Raw genomic sequence first — 14815 nt, forward strand, 5'->3', positions numbered from 1 at the left:
GAGGGAGTTTGGGTGTGGGACAGGTCCCGGTGCAGTGGGTTGGGGCACAGGCTCTGGGAGGAAGCTTGGCGGTGGAAGGGGGCTCAGGGCTGGGGCAAGGGATTGGGGTTTTGGAGGGGTTTCGGGGTGCAAGCTCCAGGCAGCGCACACCTCGGGCGGCTCCCCGGAAGCTGCAACCCGTCCCTCAGCTCCTAGGTGGAGGCGCAGCCAGGTGGCTCTGTGCCCTGCCTCCGCAGCTCCCATCGCGCACAGTTCCTGGCCATAGGGAGCTGTTGGGCAGGCTCTCAGGACAGAGTGGGAGCAGCGCATGCCGTGCCGTCCCTCCATCTAGGAGCTGAGGGATGTCTCCGCTTCTGGGGAGCCACATAGAGCCAGGTATGGAGCATGCCAGCCCCACACCAACCCATCTTTTAATGGACTGGTCAGCAGTGCTGACCGGAGCCGATAGGGTCTCTTTTTGACCAGGCGTTCTGGTCGAAAACCGGACACCTGGCAACCCTAACAGCTGCAGCCATTCCCCTCCAACTCCCAAAGGAGGGGGGACCCTTAAAGGAGCCATGCTCTTTTTCTGGGCTGCCCAGACAAAGCCTCTCACTTTGAGGTTGAGAGGGTTACATTTTATTTGAAAAGTTGGCCAGATGTGTTTCAACTGAACTGTGGTTCAACTCTTTTTAAATCAAAGACATGCTATTCTGGCTATTCCATAAGATGCCCCCAATCTTCTTCGCTGGTCTGGCAGCTGTAAGAAAATCATTGATTAAAACCAACAGATAATTAAAAAAAGTTCAGACTGAGATTTGACTCTCCTTTCACTTAGTGAGTAAATACATCTTATGCAGTTTTAAGCTCTAAAGACTCAGAGGAGTTTTGCATAATAGAAGCTTCAGAGATCGGGCATTGAATAGAAAAACCAAATCCTCATGAACCACCAAGTCAGGAGAGCCAACAAGCCTTAGGTTTTTGGGTTTATTGTTTTGGGTTTTTTTTAATTTAAATAGAAATTTTACTTTTCATGAAGTCCAACTTTGGTTTCAAAGTCTTCTCCCCCTTCACCAGTTCTTTTAGCAGCCTGACATGGCCCTTCCCTCACACTTTCCAAAGTTAAACTTATCTCTGGCAATTTCACACCCATCCCATTTGCATTTTTATCTATTCATGAAGTACTGTAGCCTGTTATGCAGACAGTCTTTAAAGACTTCTTCATTCCCCTATCATAGAATATCAGGGTTGGAAGGGACTTCAGGAAGTCATCTAGTCCAACCCCCTGCTCAAAGCAGGATCAATCCCCAACTAAATTATCCCAGCCAGGGCTGTGTCAAGCCTGACCTTAAAAAACTTCAAAGGAAGGAGATTCCACCACCTGCCTAGGTAACACATTCCAGTGCTTCACCACCCTCCTAGTGAAAAAGTTTTTCCTAATATCCAACCTAAACCTCCCCCACTGCAACTTGAGACCATTACTCCTTCTGTCATCTGCTACCACTGAGAACAGTCTAGATCCATCCTCTTTGGAACCCCCTATCTGTAACTTCAGGAGCTCACTCCCATTGGGGAAGCTTGATTAACTTCCTCAGCAGTCAATCATCATCCAGAGGGAACATTTCCTATCGCAGAGGTGTTGGCCCTCATTAAAGGGTTTATGAAAAATAAAATTAGCAGAAAGTACAAATTGCAAAAACTGGAGTGGAATGGTTTCTATTGAGAAGTGCATATGACAAATCTAGCACCTAGGCCATTAACAGTTGTACCAGGAAAGTACTACTAAAAAGATGCATTAGTTTAAAAATGAATCTGAAGCCCTATTTCAGAGCATTACTTTCTACATGCAGTAAGATGGGAGCATTTTAGCCTACAGGTAATTGTATTAGTTAGTTACTAAATCTAATTGGGTCTGCACAGGGGCAAAATGTCAACTGGCACTGAGAACTGCAGGGGGTCAGAATGCAGTCAAAAGTGATTATGTCAAGCAACACTTGCTACAGGATTTAATACAATAGTTTAAAGCTTAGAAAAGAAAAAAAATTATAGGGCAGACATAAGTCTAGGAGTTCACTGAATGAACTGACTTGGTGATATACAGGGAAAATGCAAGGACTACATAATACCAGAATGGTGTCTGATTTTAGGATCCAGTCCTGCTCCCACTGAAGTCCTGAAGGGCAGGATCCAGCCCTTGGAGAGCGAGGATATTGGATGCACAGAGTAAGGTAACAGATCTGTACTTCTGAAACAGACATGCATGGCAGATTTCATTTACAAATAATCACTCCTACAGAGACAGAGTAGAGTGTTTGGGATTCCAGGATATACAACATCCACTATGGCCGTAATCTGTGACGTCATCCAATTCAGGATTCTAGGGTTCGGAGTTGTGCTAACTAAACCAAATGCAAGTTTTACTGCATTGACCAAAAAGCGTTTTAGTGCATTTGAAACATCATGGGTTTGTCAGCACTGCAGCCTTCATGTTTATTCACAGGAAAAACAGAACAAGCTTCTCCATGTTGTCCATCCAATTTCAGTGTGCTTAAACTCCATAGACCCAATAGCCCCTGTTTTCAAGAGTGCTTAGACTGTTGGGAGCTGAGCTCTTCCGAAAATCTGGTCCCACATCTAAATTTTCCTCCACACAATTTTTTTTAAAAAAATCCACATATACATTGAGTCAATGTATGCCTTTGCCCTTGACAAATTTGAGTCACTTTACTTTAGTCTCCAGCAGCTTATATAAGATGGTGCAGTGCCAAAATATTTCACATGCAGACATCAATACATTGTCTACTGTCCCAGACAGTTGCTCAAGGCTATCAATTATCAGACTATTAAAAACCCAGAAAACAGCTTTATCATGAAGTTATAAAAGGGAGACCTCCATTTTCTGAGGCATCACCAAAATGGCCTTCAAGTCTGCGGACACAGAAATATGGTATGAAATAATAGTACATACTCCTTTATTTATTCCTGTCACTGGAAATTCCCTTTAACTGCCACAATCCTGCAAGCACTCACACATAGACTTATCTTCACTGTCAAGAAACGTATGAGGTTACATGTGCATAGGTGTGTGCAGGACCACAGCAGTGTCCAAATGGTGCTGAAAAATAATCCAACTGACCAATATCCAGTGATATACAGTCTAACAGTTTTGAACTACTGCTCTCCCAGGCAAGTCCATTTTTTCTTCCCCAACTATTCACCAGCTAGTTACTGGTGACATCATAACATGAACTTGTGAACATAGAACACACACACACAAACACATTCAGAGCAGAAAGAGTATTTCATACAAGAGCAGGACCTAATAGAGTGATTTTTAAAGAAATGCAAGGGACAGTAATGAACAGCTGAGGACGTGTGTCTACTTATATTAATCCAAAGTGGTTACTAGTTCAGGCTTAGTTTTGTTGTTTTTAAAGTAAAATCAAACCAAAAAAGGTAATGTGATATCTCAACACAGTCAGATTTTTAGACAGGACTTTCCAAAGCCTAACCAAACAATTTACATAAAAATCAGTCCAAGAGACAAAATTTAAATGTTTCCCACGTTAAAAATTAAAACGGACCTTTAAACTACACTATAAATGCAGTGCTGAGCTAAAAAAGTTTTGCTTATTTAAAGCAATTCAATTTAATTTTCTCTTATGAAGGATGCATAACAAAGTGTCCAAGAGGCTTTTCACATTGGAAAGTGCTGTTATCAAAATAATAATAAAAAAAAATAGTTGCAGATTAAGCAGATAAAGATTTTGAGCTGGTTAGTTCTTTGTATCACCATTAATAATCTAATTTTAGGTCCAGGAAAGGGAGGAGGGAAAATACACAAGACAAGAAGAGAAGACTACAAATTAACTAAAGATCCTCTGCCATTTTGACAGACCTATTGTTTGTTCTACATCATCTCACTGAAGTGGGCTTTTGTTATTTGTAGACATGGGAAGATTTACTAACCAGCAACTAGCACTTCAAAACATTCTTGGGGGTGGGGGGGCAGAGGGGGGAAGAATTAACTGCAATGATTAAACTACATAGGAAGTCTCCTGGCAGCCTTTAAGAACACAGCATATATTTTAAAAGTTCCTGAGTACTTTTCAGGCTTAAGAATGTCTTAACCAGATCAGCCACACCATCACCGGTTCATTCACCTGCATGTCCACCAATGTAATATACGCCATCATGTGCCAGCAATGCCCCTCTGCTATATACATCGGCCAAACTGGACAGTCCCTACGTAAAACGATAAATGGACGCAAATCAGATATTAGGAATGACAATGTACAAAAACCTGTAGGAGAACACTTCAACCTCCCTGGACATACAACAGCAGATTTAAAGGTAGCCATCCTGCAGCAAAAAAAACTTCAGGACCAGACTTCAAAGAGAAACTACTAAGCTTCAGTTCATTTGCAAATTTGACACCATCAGCTCAGGATTAAACAAAGACTATGAACGGCTAGCCAACTACAAAAGCAGTTTCTCCTCCCTTGGTGTTCACACCTCATCTGCTAGAAGAGGGCCTCATCCTCCCTGATTGAGCTAACCTCATTATCCCTAGCCTGATTCTTGCTTGCATATTTATACCTGCCTCTGGAAATTTCCACTACATACATCCGACGAAGTGGGTATTCACCCACGAAAGCTTATGCTCCAATCCATCTGTTAGTCTATAAGGTGCCACAGGACTCTGCCGCTTTTACAGATCCAGACTAACATAGCTACCCTTGCATAATGACAGGTTTCAGAGTAACAGCTGTGTTAGTCTGTATTCGCAAAAAGAAAAGGAGTACTTGTGGCACCTTAGAGACTAACCAATTTATTTGAGCATGAGCTTCTGTGTGTATATAATATCTGCTGCAGTTTCCATGGTATGCATCCGATGAAGTGAGCTGTAGCTCACGAAAGCTCATGCTCAAATAAATTGGTTAGTCTCTAAGGTGCCACAAGTACTCCTTTTCTTTATAGCTACCCTTCTGATCCTTAAGTTATTCACTGCATTATGCTTGTGCAATTTTTTTTAGGGGTGAGGATCAAACACTTGAAAAAACTACTTCCATTTTAAAAACATGAAAGATCCAAGTAAGCATTCTGTGAGCTTCCTAGAATCGTGTGTCACTCAGCAGTATACTTGCCAACTTTTCAATGGTTGGATCAGTAAGTTTGTTTCAATTTTTGGCACAATAGCATAGCCACACAATGTCATGCAGAGAGTCATCAATACTATTGGGGGTGTAGGGGAACCTAGGTTTTGGGGTTGGGTGGTTGCTTTTTTTGTTCTTGTTAATTGTTTTTTCTAACCAGAGGTCTGCAAAGCAACTACATAAGAAATAGTCTTCCACAACACTTCATATCTCCTTTGTTGTGTGTCTTCAATTAAAAAAAAAAAAAAAAAGTGTCCTAACATGGAAAAAAGGCATTTAAGAGTTTTGAGAGGTGTTCAAATAAAGTTTCCGCTTGTTTCTGGGAAGAACAATCTGTCACACCTATGGCATATGAGGGACTATCGTCTTTTTGAGTTTAGCAATGGCTCAGGTTTTTGTGTTTAAGAAAGTGAAACATTACATAAAGACTTCCTGATGAATAGCTGGATGCCCTTATGGCATAGTAACATCCACTGCAAAAGAATACACATTTAGTGATAAAAGTTCATCTGCAAACCCTCAGTGTGGTTCAAAAACAACAGTTTCTCTTCTGCACAGCATGAAAATATAGGTCACTGAAGACAAAATTCTCTTAATTTTCAAAATATGCCTACAGTTTGTAAGAGATGCCAATTAGCAGCCCTGGAAACTCCTATTGTGAGGAATTGAGAGAGATTTTAAGAGCCAGGGCAACACAATTATCAGCTTTAATAAGAACCAAAATTAGACAAATGAACACACACTCACAGTTTTCAATTAGGAATGGGTGTCTGTCTACTCCTTTAAAGGCAGCACCCTTATTTGGTTAACAATTAAAATGGTTAGTCAATGTCATAAACATACCACCAATACAGCCTCCTGAAGCCAGAAAGGGAAGTCAGCTCATTCATCATGCTTTGGCTTTCACACCATGACACACTCAATTGAGATGCAGATCTTCTATCACCCCTTCATGAGAGCCGTGACTATTTGGTACCCTGCCCAGCCCCTGGATCCAGTGCTGAAACTTCCCTTATAGCTTGAAAACACCCTCCCTGCAGTTTTTACTCCCTCAGGGACATGAGATAACATATCTAGACTTTGAACAGGATTCTAAACAAACACACACAAAAATAATAAACCCTACGTGCATTTCCCTGCCTCCATTTTCTAATCTCTCCAGAGTATTCTTTAGCCTTGGGCCAAGGTTGTCTGGGGCCATCCAGGGTCCTTCTGTTTCAGTGCATGGCTTGGTTTCTGAAACAGAGCCCTTCTTCCCCAGCTCTCCTACTCTGATCTTGGCCAGTCCCTCCCCCCTTCCCCACCAAAACTTCCTGTGTGGCTGTCCAAGTCTTTCCCCGATGAGAGTCCTTTTATAACCTCCTGCTTAGTCACCTCCATCTACGCGCTGCTTGGGAAATTTCCACTTTCTCCATTTCCTCCACTCCCTTGAGACAAGAGAAGGAAGCATCTTCCCCCATCTTACCCAGACTGGTCTCCCAAAGTGCTTAAACCTGAAATAGATGGTTCAGTTTTAACAACCCACTATTGTCTCTAGTCTGAGACATACATACTCAAAGACTTGTCTGCAATGGTGGATACACAGAGGCCTTTCATGACCCAGCAATTTTATAACATCAACCAGAATTCACTAGTGGTACCAAATCAGAGACCTAAATTGGCCTTCCATTAAAGTGCCATAATTTACAATTTCCATGACTCATTTGTTTCCCTCTTTGCTCTGAAAGATCAGGCTACAGTTTGACAAGGTTGTGACAGGTATTTCAAACCCACACAATAGCTTTGGGGTCAATATTATATTAAGTTTATGTATTACAGTGGGCCAGGGACTGTAAGCAACTCTAGGAGGGAGAGTTATCACAATTCTTTCAGGAACTGAAAACCGAGTGTCTCTCTGTTTGGAGAGGGAGGGAGGGGATTAAGGTAAATCACTGGTGTTAAAAACACCTCCAGAGAGGAAGGACACCTGGGGAAGGCTTGCATACACTAGTTCAAACTGTTTTTTTTTCAGATGCCAGCATACAAAGAACAGGCTTTTGATATTAAAAAGGCTGGGTGTAAACTGAGTCAGGACCTTCTTTCTGATCCAGCCATTGGACAGGACCTTCTGTGTAAGAGGAACTCCCACCCTTGTGGAAGGGTTGGGGGGAAAAAAAAAACTGTGCCCTACTTACTAAGGCCCTAGGAGATTGAGGAGTGATTCCTGGTATGCTTATTGTGTGTTTAAATCAATGTATTGTTTTTTACATGGTTTTCTGTGTAATGTTTTTCCCTGAACAATAGGCATGCTTGCTTAGAAAGAGTTGTGTGGTAACTGCTGGCAATATACTGTTCAAAGCCCTCAAAGAGAAAGCAAAAACACAGGCACTGTTAGGCAGAGTGGCTTGCTGAGGATATCCCAGCATAAAGCAGGGAACTCTGAAGCCTTAAAACCACCCCAGACAGAAAGGATGGATACACAAGGCACACATTCCAAAAACAAAGTTCATGCTGATGGGCCCTAAACCATCCCTGACAAATTTAAAATCAAGAGTGGATTTTTTTCTACAAAATATGGTCTACAAATTATTTTGGGGACGTTCCCTGCCCTGAGTTACACAGATCAGACTAGATTATCACAATCATTCCTTCTGGCTTTTGAATCTATGAACTTGTACATTCCTCCAAAAGCAGATTGGGAAGATACAATGGCACTGAACACAAAACTCTTCAATGCACAGCACCAGGAGTTAAAAAAACAAATCTCCTCAGCTTGGATGCTCAGATAGAGTGAAGCTGGATATAACATGTAAGTTACAAGTTTTCTAATGATGGAACTGTTTGGTGATGATATATTGTGACTTGCATTCATTTTTTCCTTATTTTAAAGCTAGAGAGGGACAATGAACAGAGAAAAATGGTAAACTGAAAAACTAGAGTTATTTTGCTTGGAAAGGAAAAAGGTTAGATGCACTTGACTACAATATCAAAAATTATGAAGGGATAATGAAAACTGATGGGTAAAAGAAGGACCACATTCTTCTAAAAAGAACTGTGAACTTGGATCAAAAGATGAGAACATTTTTATTTTAGGCAGTGTATAGTCCACATGTGGATGTATGATTCGGAGATTATTTTAACTTGGATAGCACTTAACATTGTTTCAGAATGTAGGCTGAACACCTAAGGAAGTAAGAAAGGATGCCAAGCACTGCACAGGTAGGTGCATTTATGGGACCTCCCTCTTTCATTACATGTCTGGTGTTAGCCACTGCTGGAGTCAAGATACTGTACTAGACTGACTGATGTTCTACACGCTTGTTTTAGACTAACAAAATTTAGGCCATGAACCACCACGAAAGAGGGAAGGTCTTCATGAGCTAGATTTTTATAACAGCCACATTATAATGATTTTTACACATAACAGCGTAGTTGGCAACTACGAAAGAAAATTTACGATCACCTCCACAAAATAACTTCAACAGTATTAAAAAGATTAATTTTGGGGGCAGGGAGAGAAGATTTTCAAAAGTACCTAGGGATTTGAACACAAATCTCACCCACCCTCAACGCCCAACAATCATTATCAGATGAGACAGTTCCACTCAGGAGAGAGAGGTGGTATTCTCACATGCCTGGTAGAAACCAGCATCACTGTGGTAATATGATCAAGCTCAGTGAGACATTCTAAGGGTGTGTCTTACACCAGAGAACCATTGATAGCTGAACTGGTGGGGATTGCACCAAAGTACGGACCAATGGTGCAGTATATCCACATCAGCCATGCTGTTTTGGCACAGTTTAGCCTGGTGCTTTTCTATACTATTGCTGTAATATTGTACTTTGTGTAGCTACCCAATACTTCTTGATACAGCAGCTTCTGGGAGAAATGGGGAAATCAAACTCCCACCATCCTATTATTCAGGCTATTTAATCAGAAGCAGTAACCTGGTTCAGTGAATGAAGACTAGATATACCACACTTATTACTATGTAAATGCCTTAATTGAACTGATAACTGGAAACACTTGCATTCCAATCTCAGCACTCCCATCAATCCACTTAGGCAAGTCAGGTCACTTCACTTCTCTGCGCCTCAGCTTCTCCATCTTTGTAAACAGGAATACCTACCAAAGGAGGAGTGCTGCAAGGAAGGACCAATGAGTGGCCTGCACAGAACTGAAAATGAATTAGAGTTTTCAAAACCAAGGGGAGAAAAGGAAAAGCAGATGTAGGAAGAGAGTTCCCTGCATTACAAAAAAGTTATACAACTAGTTTCTTGGGCATAAATGGCCTCCAGCCCTCCAGCTTTGCTACTCTTCTCAACCCAAGAATAAACTCCTCAAAATCCAGCATTTCTAAAATGTTAAAGGCTACCACTTAAATACTGCATCTCTGGAGACATTTAGGCAATAACTATTCTGTAATATATTAAGTAAGATAGGGCCATTCAGCTGGGGGTGAACACAACAAGGGGGAGAAAAGTACCTTCTCCTTTCATGTCTGGTGGCAGACCTGTAGTGACGCTAAGAAAGGGGGAAAGAGTGCCTGCATCCAACACTAAAAGTATGTCGGACTCTTGTTAGAGACCTTTGTGGATGGGCAATTTGTGTGTGGTCCTTTCAGAATCTGATGGGTTTTTAGAAAAGACAAGGAAATAGTGTGCAGAAATAATTTCTTTGGTGCTAAATTTCAGAGGAATAATCCTAAAAGAGCCTTACTCTCTTATCCTTATACAAAATTACTTTTTTTTGGCTCAAGGAGCTTTACGATTTTGCTGTTTTTAAAATTAGTGATGGAAGATCTAATCACAGATTTGTTAGATTTAGCTGCATAGTAAAGGGATAATGTAGGGTTTTCTAGATCCTTCCCTACCCACAACAAGAACCACTAAAAGAAGTATTCAACTGTATGCACTACTGGAAACATTTTGGATTTACCATGGATTTCCTCCCAGTAATCATTCACAATGCGAGTTTAGCAATAAAGAAATCCATTATCATCCTCCTAATGCCGTACGGGAGAACAGGATTTTGGCAGAGTAAAGGGAGCAGCAATTGCCTAGCAGAGAAGTAGAGGGGTTGGGGGGGGAGAACCATCAATAACTTCCCCTTACAGAGGTGACCAACAAGTTGTTCCTGCTGAGTGCAAAATCACCGATTTCCCTTTCTACTAGCTAAGTTGCTTTATCCACTCTGCAGACAGTCTGTTACAGACAGCGGGGCATAATTCCCTCCTGCTTACTACAAGCGTTAGGCAGCAAACTATACTACTTCAACAGAACATAACAGATAGAGAAGAAGAGCATGTTTGTAAGGGCACCTGTCTCAAGGAGGCTCAGTAGCCACAAGGTTTACTGGCTAAGAACTGGACGTAAAATCTTTCAGGAACACCATTGATTTGAACTCATCTCAGATGTCATAGCTTGACAACAAATCCAGCCAACCTGTGATATCACCACAGTTAGAAACATCCAAGTCACCTTATGTCTGGCAGCTAGGCCAGTCCTATTTCAAACCTCTGATTGCAAAAGAAGGAACAAAGTATTCTAAGAAACAAGCGGAAAGAGTTTGACAGGGTTCAGTTTGGTTTTGATTTGTTGTTTGTTTCTCTGAAAGGTGTGGACTGTAGAAGAGAGTGGATATGAGGGGTCAAAGCAAAGCACTTTCCTTGAAGCAAGTTTAAAAATAAGCTGAAAAACTTTAAGTAAACTTATTACTAAGAAAAGACACACTAAATTGTTACCCCTGCAGACTGAATTCTTCCATGTGCTACAGAACTCAGCATTTACATCGTGCTTTATAAAACGTTCAGAGCTCTGTACAAACATTAATTGACCCTCACAACATCCCTGTGAGATGGGCAAGTACAATATTTTACAAACAGGTATAATAGGAGGTATCAAGAGGTTAAGACACTTGCCTTGGGACCTTGACCAAGCTGCTGGCAGAACCAGACCTCAGGAGTTCCTAACACCCAACCTCTTGCTCAGCTTAGGCAAGTGAATCCACATCCCTGAGTAATGTAGCTAGGCCAACCTAATGCCTGGTGTAAACAGTACGAGGCTGATGGATGAATTTATCCACCAATCTAGCTTCCACTTCTCAGGGAGGTGGATTAACTACAGCGAAGGGAGGAGAACAGTGTCTACACTGAAGCACTACAGCAGTTGTGACACAGTACCAGTTTACGAGTAGACTTTCTTAGACTATGCTGCCTCGTGTCACAAAACAAAGTACACCACAGACAGCAGTTATGCTACGTCCTCACAGACGTGCTTCAACTCTGAGGGACCACAAGTGCAGGTTGAATGCCACACACAGTCAGTCAATCTTTGCCTTCTCTGCCAAGACAGCCAGCATATCAGTTGTAAGATGGATATTTCGGATGCGCACCCTTAACAACTAGGAACTGGACTTCGATCACCAACACAAGTGTCACATGTTGGTTACTGAACATTAACCTGCAGATGGGAATGGCTTTTAATCACTACTGACTTGGCCCTTATTTGAGGTAAAATATTGTTTCCCATTACCATTCCCTGAAGTCACCCTGTCTCTTATAGCTTCTCACTTCTGACATCCAGTTTTTCCATTCTGTACTGTCTCATGGAGTTACCAACTTAAGGGGGGCGGGGGGGAGGGAAAGATGCTAATCATTCTACATGAAACATTTCTACTGTACATGGGACTTTTGGAGATGGCAAAGAAGTTGTGCTGTTCCTCAATGTCGTCTACTTATATTGTGAACTGGAGAGCTTCTCAAGATAGAAATCTTCTCAGGCAGTCTGCTCTCCCACAATCATGTCAGCTATAGGCATGCTTACGTGACAAATATTTGGACACTCACTATAGCGAGAGAGAGAGACTTCACATGCAATGTTTTATCTCCACATTTTGTATCTGTGCTATTTCCTCAGGGTAAGAGTTAACATTTGTAAAATACCAAATCTCCCCTTGTTTACCTGTAGCCATCGTTGCTCTAATTGATTCAGGTCATACTGTAGTTTGCCTCTGTCTTCCTGTAAGTTCATTACCTCTTCAATATTTTTTATCATCCATATATTTTAAGGTTAAATTTACATCAAAAGAAAAAAAGCAAAGCAGTAGGTCACATTACACAGAAGAGAAAGGTAATTTATATTTACTTGGTCAAAAAAATCCTCTAGAACTTGAACAGTATTTTGATCGGGCTACCTTCAACAGAAAAGACATTGCTTGAACATATATGGTTTTGGAATGGTGAAGGAGCAGCTCTCTGGACCACCTGGAAGAGATTCACGGACAAGTTTGGGCACCATGGGTCAACAGACCCCACATTGCTTTCTGGCTGACGGAAAGTTCCCACCCACCTTTTTTTGAACTTGTAACCTCTTCTTTACGATAGGATAGTTTAGACTGTGAAATTATGCTTCAAAAGTAAAAAAGGTACATTTTATATGCAAATGTATTACTGTCCAATACAATGCGATGTATCCTCATTGTTATTAGATTTACAGGCACTAAGAACAATTCTTTAACATTATGAATCAAAAAACAAACAAACAAAAAAGACAGGTTAAAGAAATCAGTTCAGCATACCTTAGTATCATGTCCTTCATTCTGGCTTTCTGACACATACGTTTTCGAAGCCAGCATTGCAAATTTGATTTGTGGTAAATTAAGAGCTACAAACACACATAAATAACCAGACCATCCATTGAGGCAAAGTGGCAAATTGTTCCTGAAAAGATCTTTTACTAATATTATGCTTTTGTATTAATCAGTATACCCAAACCCCTAACTTAAAAGTGTACACTAACCTTATTCAGGAGACCAGAAGTGAACACCAGTCATGCAGTACCCATCGCAACAAAATTAATTACCATATCAGTTACTAAAAGTGATGACAAGACTCACTACCCCCTGAAGGGGGGTGGGAGGGGAGAGAAGGTTTCTGGAGATTATTAGGATGAAATCTCTTACCTGTTTTCCATCAAGTGTGTACAGGCGTTTAACCACTCCCGAATCCAGCTTGATGGCATCAGTTATATCAGTAAGAACCTGTTCAAATGAATGTGCGGTCTTCTTATTAAGCAGAATCCGGACTGCTTTACGTGGTTTCACACCACTCCTGATGATGGTGACCAGTTTAGGCCTGATGAAATCTTTATTTTCTCTTGCATCTGAAGGACTTCCTTTGGCAGTGGCAAGAGACGGCACCGTACGGGAAGTGGATGTTGTCTTAACATTCACTGACCAATTTGGGTTTACATTCTTAGTGTACTCCAGTTTTTTGAAAGGTTCTATTGAACCACACACATAGCTCTCCCCTGAAGGGAAAAAAGAAAACGAAAAGGATAAAAAGTGTCAGACCAATAAGTCAGACTAATGTAAAAAGACATCTTACTTTTGACCTGCCCTGTATCAATCATATCTTTTCTCCCCTCTCCATCCTCTCAGCTAAGAAGCTGCAGACCATAATATAGTCTTGGAAAGATGCTATGAGTAGGTGGCAAGGTGCATTATACCAAGAAACTACATTGACACACTGGATTAAAGCAGCAGTTTTCTTATTTGCAAGTTCTTCAGATAGTTTTTTAAATATACTTTGAATACTCCATTTCTGCTGTTTAATACAGATATGCAACGATAAGAATTCTCCAGCCCCCGATACATTCTTCAGAGTGGTCCTCTGATTTCATGTATTCAACAGGATTTTCAGAGGCTTACAGTGCTGTACACAAAACATAGGTCTCACATACTTTTGAAGTAACAGTACACTATAATACTAGGAAAAATAATTGAGAAATAATGATATTTTCCACAAAATAAGGTTCAGAGAATCTCAGGGTTGGAAGGGATCTCAGGAGGTCATCTAGTCCAACCCCCTGCTCAAAGCAGGGCCAATCCCCAATTTTTGCCCCAGATCCCTAAATGGCCCCCTCAAGGATTGAACTCACAACCCTGGATTTAGCAGGCCAATGCTCAAACCACTGAGCTATTCCTCCCCCCTCATAAAAGCTCAGTACTATTCCCACCCCAGGAAATGAATCCAGGCAGCCTGGGTGAAAACCAGGAATCCTGACCACTAGACTTTATGGGACTCAGCACTTGAACTTAAAATTGTGCTAATTTCATAGTAAATAATCAAAGGCTCATTTTTTAAACAAAGTTAAAACTTTAATTTAACAAATATGGAAAGAGTGAATTAAAATGACAGATCTCACAATGTTAAACACTTCTGGCCCAAAAGTTACAAAGCTTAACTACAGTGTTAAAAAATTGATTAAGGTCAATGGAAACGTTTCCATTAAAATACCATTACAAATATTTTCTGTTTAGAATTAAACATTTCCCCTGAAACACAAACACTGTATCGGTGCATGAGCCAGAACGGATATTGGCTAGTATCCTCAGTGCTGAAACTGAAGTAAGTGCAAGAGGTAAAACCAAGAGAATTCACACCTTACGTAGAGGAGTAGAGAAGCGGGAACAGCAAGATCAGATAAGCAGTAAGACCTGAGGCCTAGGCCAGGATGGATTTGTGTGTTGCCCAACAGGTAACAATGAAAAGTTAAACACTTGTTGAGGAGAGCAAGGTGAAGCCAGTGGAGGGACTCAAAAGGAGGAGGCAACAGCATCAGCAGAACAAATGAAGAAGATAATTTTAAAGGCCATTATGGAGGAAGATGGATACAATGAGAGTATCAGAAAGGCCAGC

At 41.1% G+C, this 14815-nt stretch overlaps 1 protein-coding gene across 4 annotated transcripts in view; it reads right to left on the minus strand.

The window, feature by feature from the left end:
- The window catches only part of DCLK1 (doublecortin like kinase 1), a 333830-nt gene that overhangs the window by 305363 nt on the left and 13652 nt on the right, over positions 1-14815 (minus strand). For all 4 annotated transcript variants that reach the window (XM_084631441.1, XM_084631440.1, XM_084631439.1 and 1 more), the window contains exon 3: positions 13078-13424. In XM_084631441.1, the coding sequence (XP_084487567.1) occupies positions 13078-13424 (347 nt within the window). The remainder of the gene's footprint in view (positions 1-13077; positions 13425-14815) is intronic.

Source organism: Lepidochelys olivacea (assembly GCF_965140295.1).
Source record: "Lepidochelys olivacea isolate rLepOli2 genome assembly, chromosome: 1".
NCBI classification, from domain to species: Eukaryota; Metazoa; Chordata; order Testudines; family Cheloniidae; genus Lepidochelys; species Lepidochelys olivacea.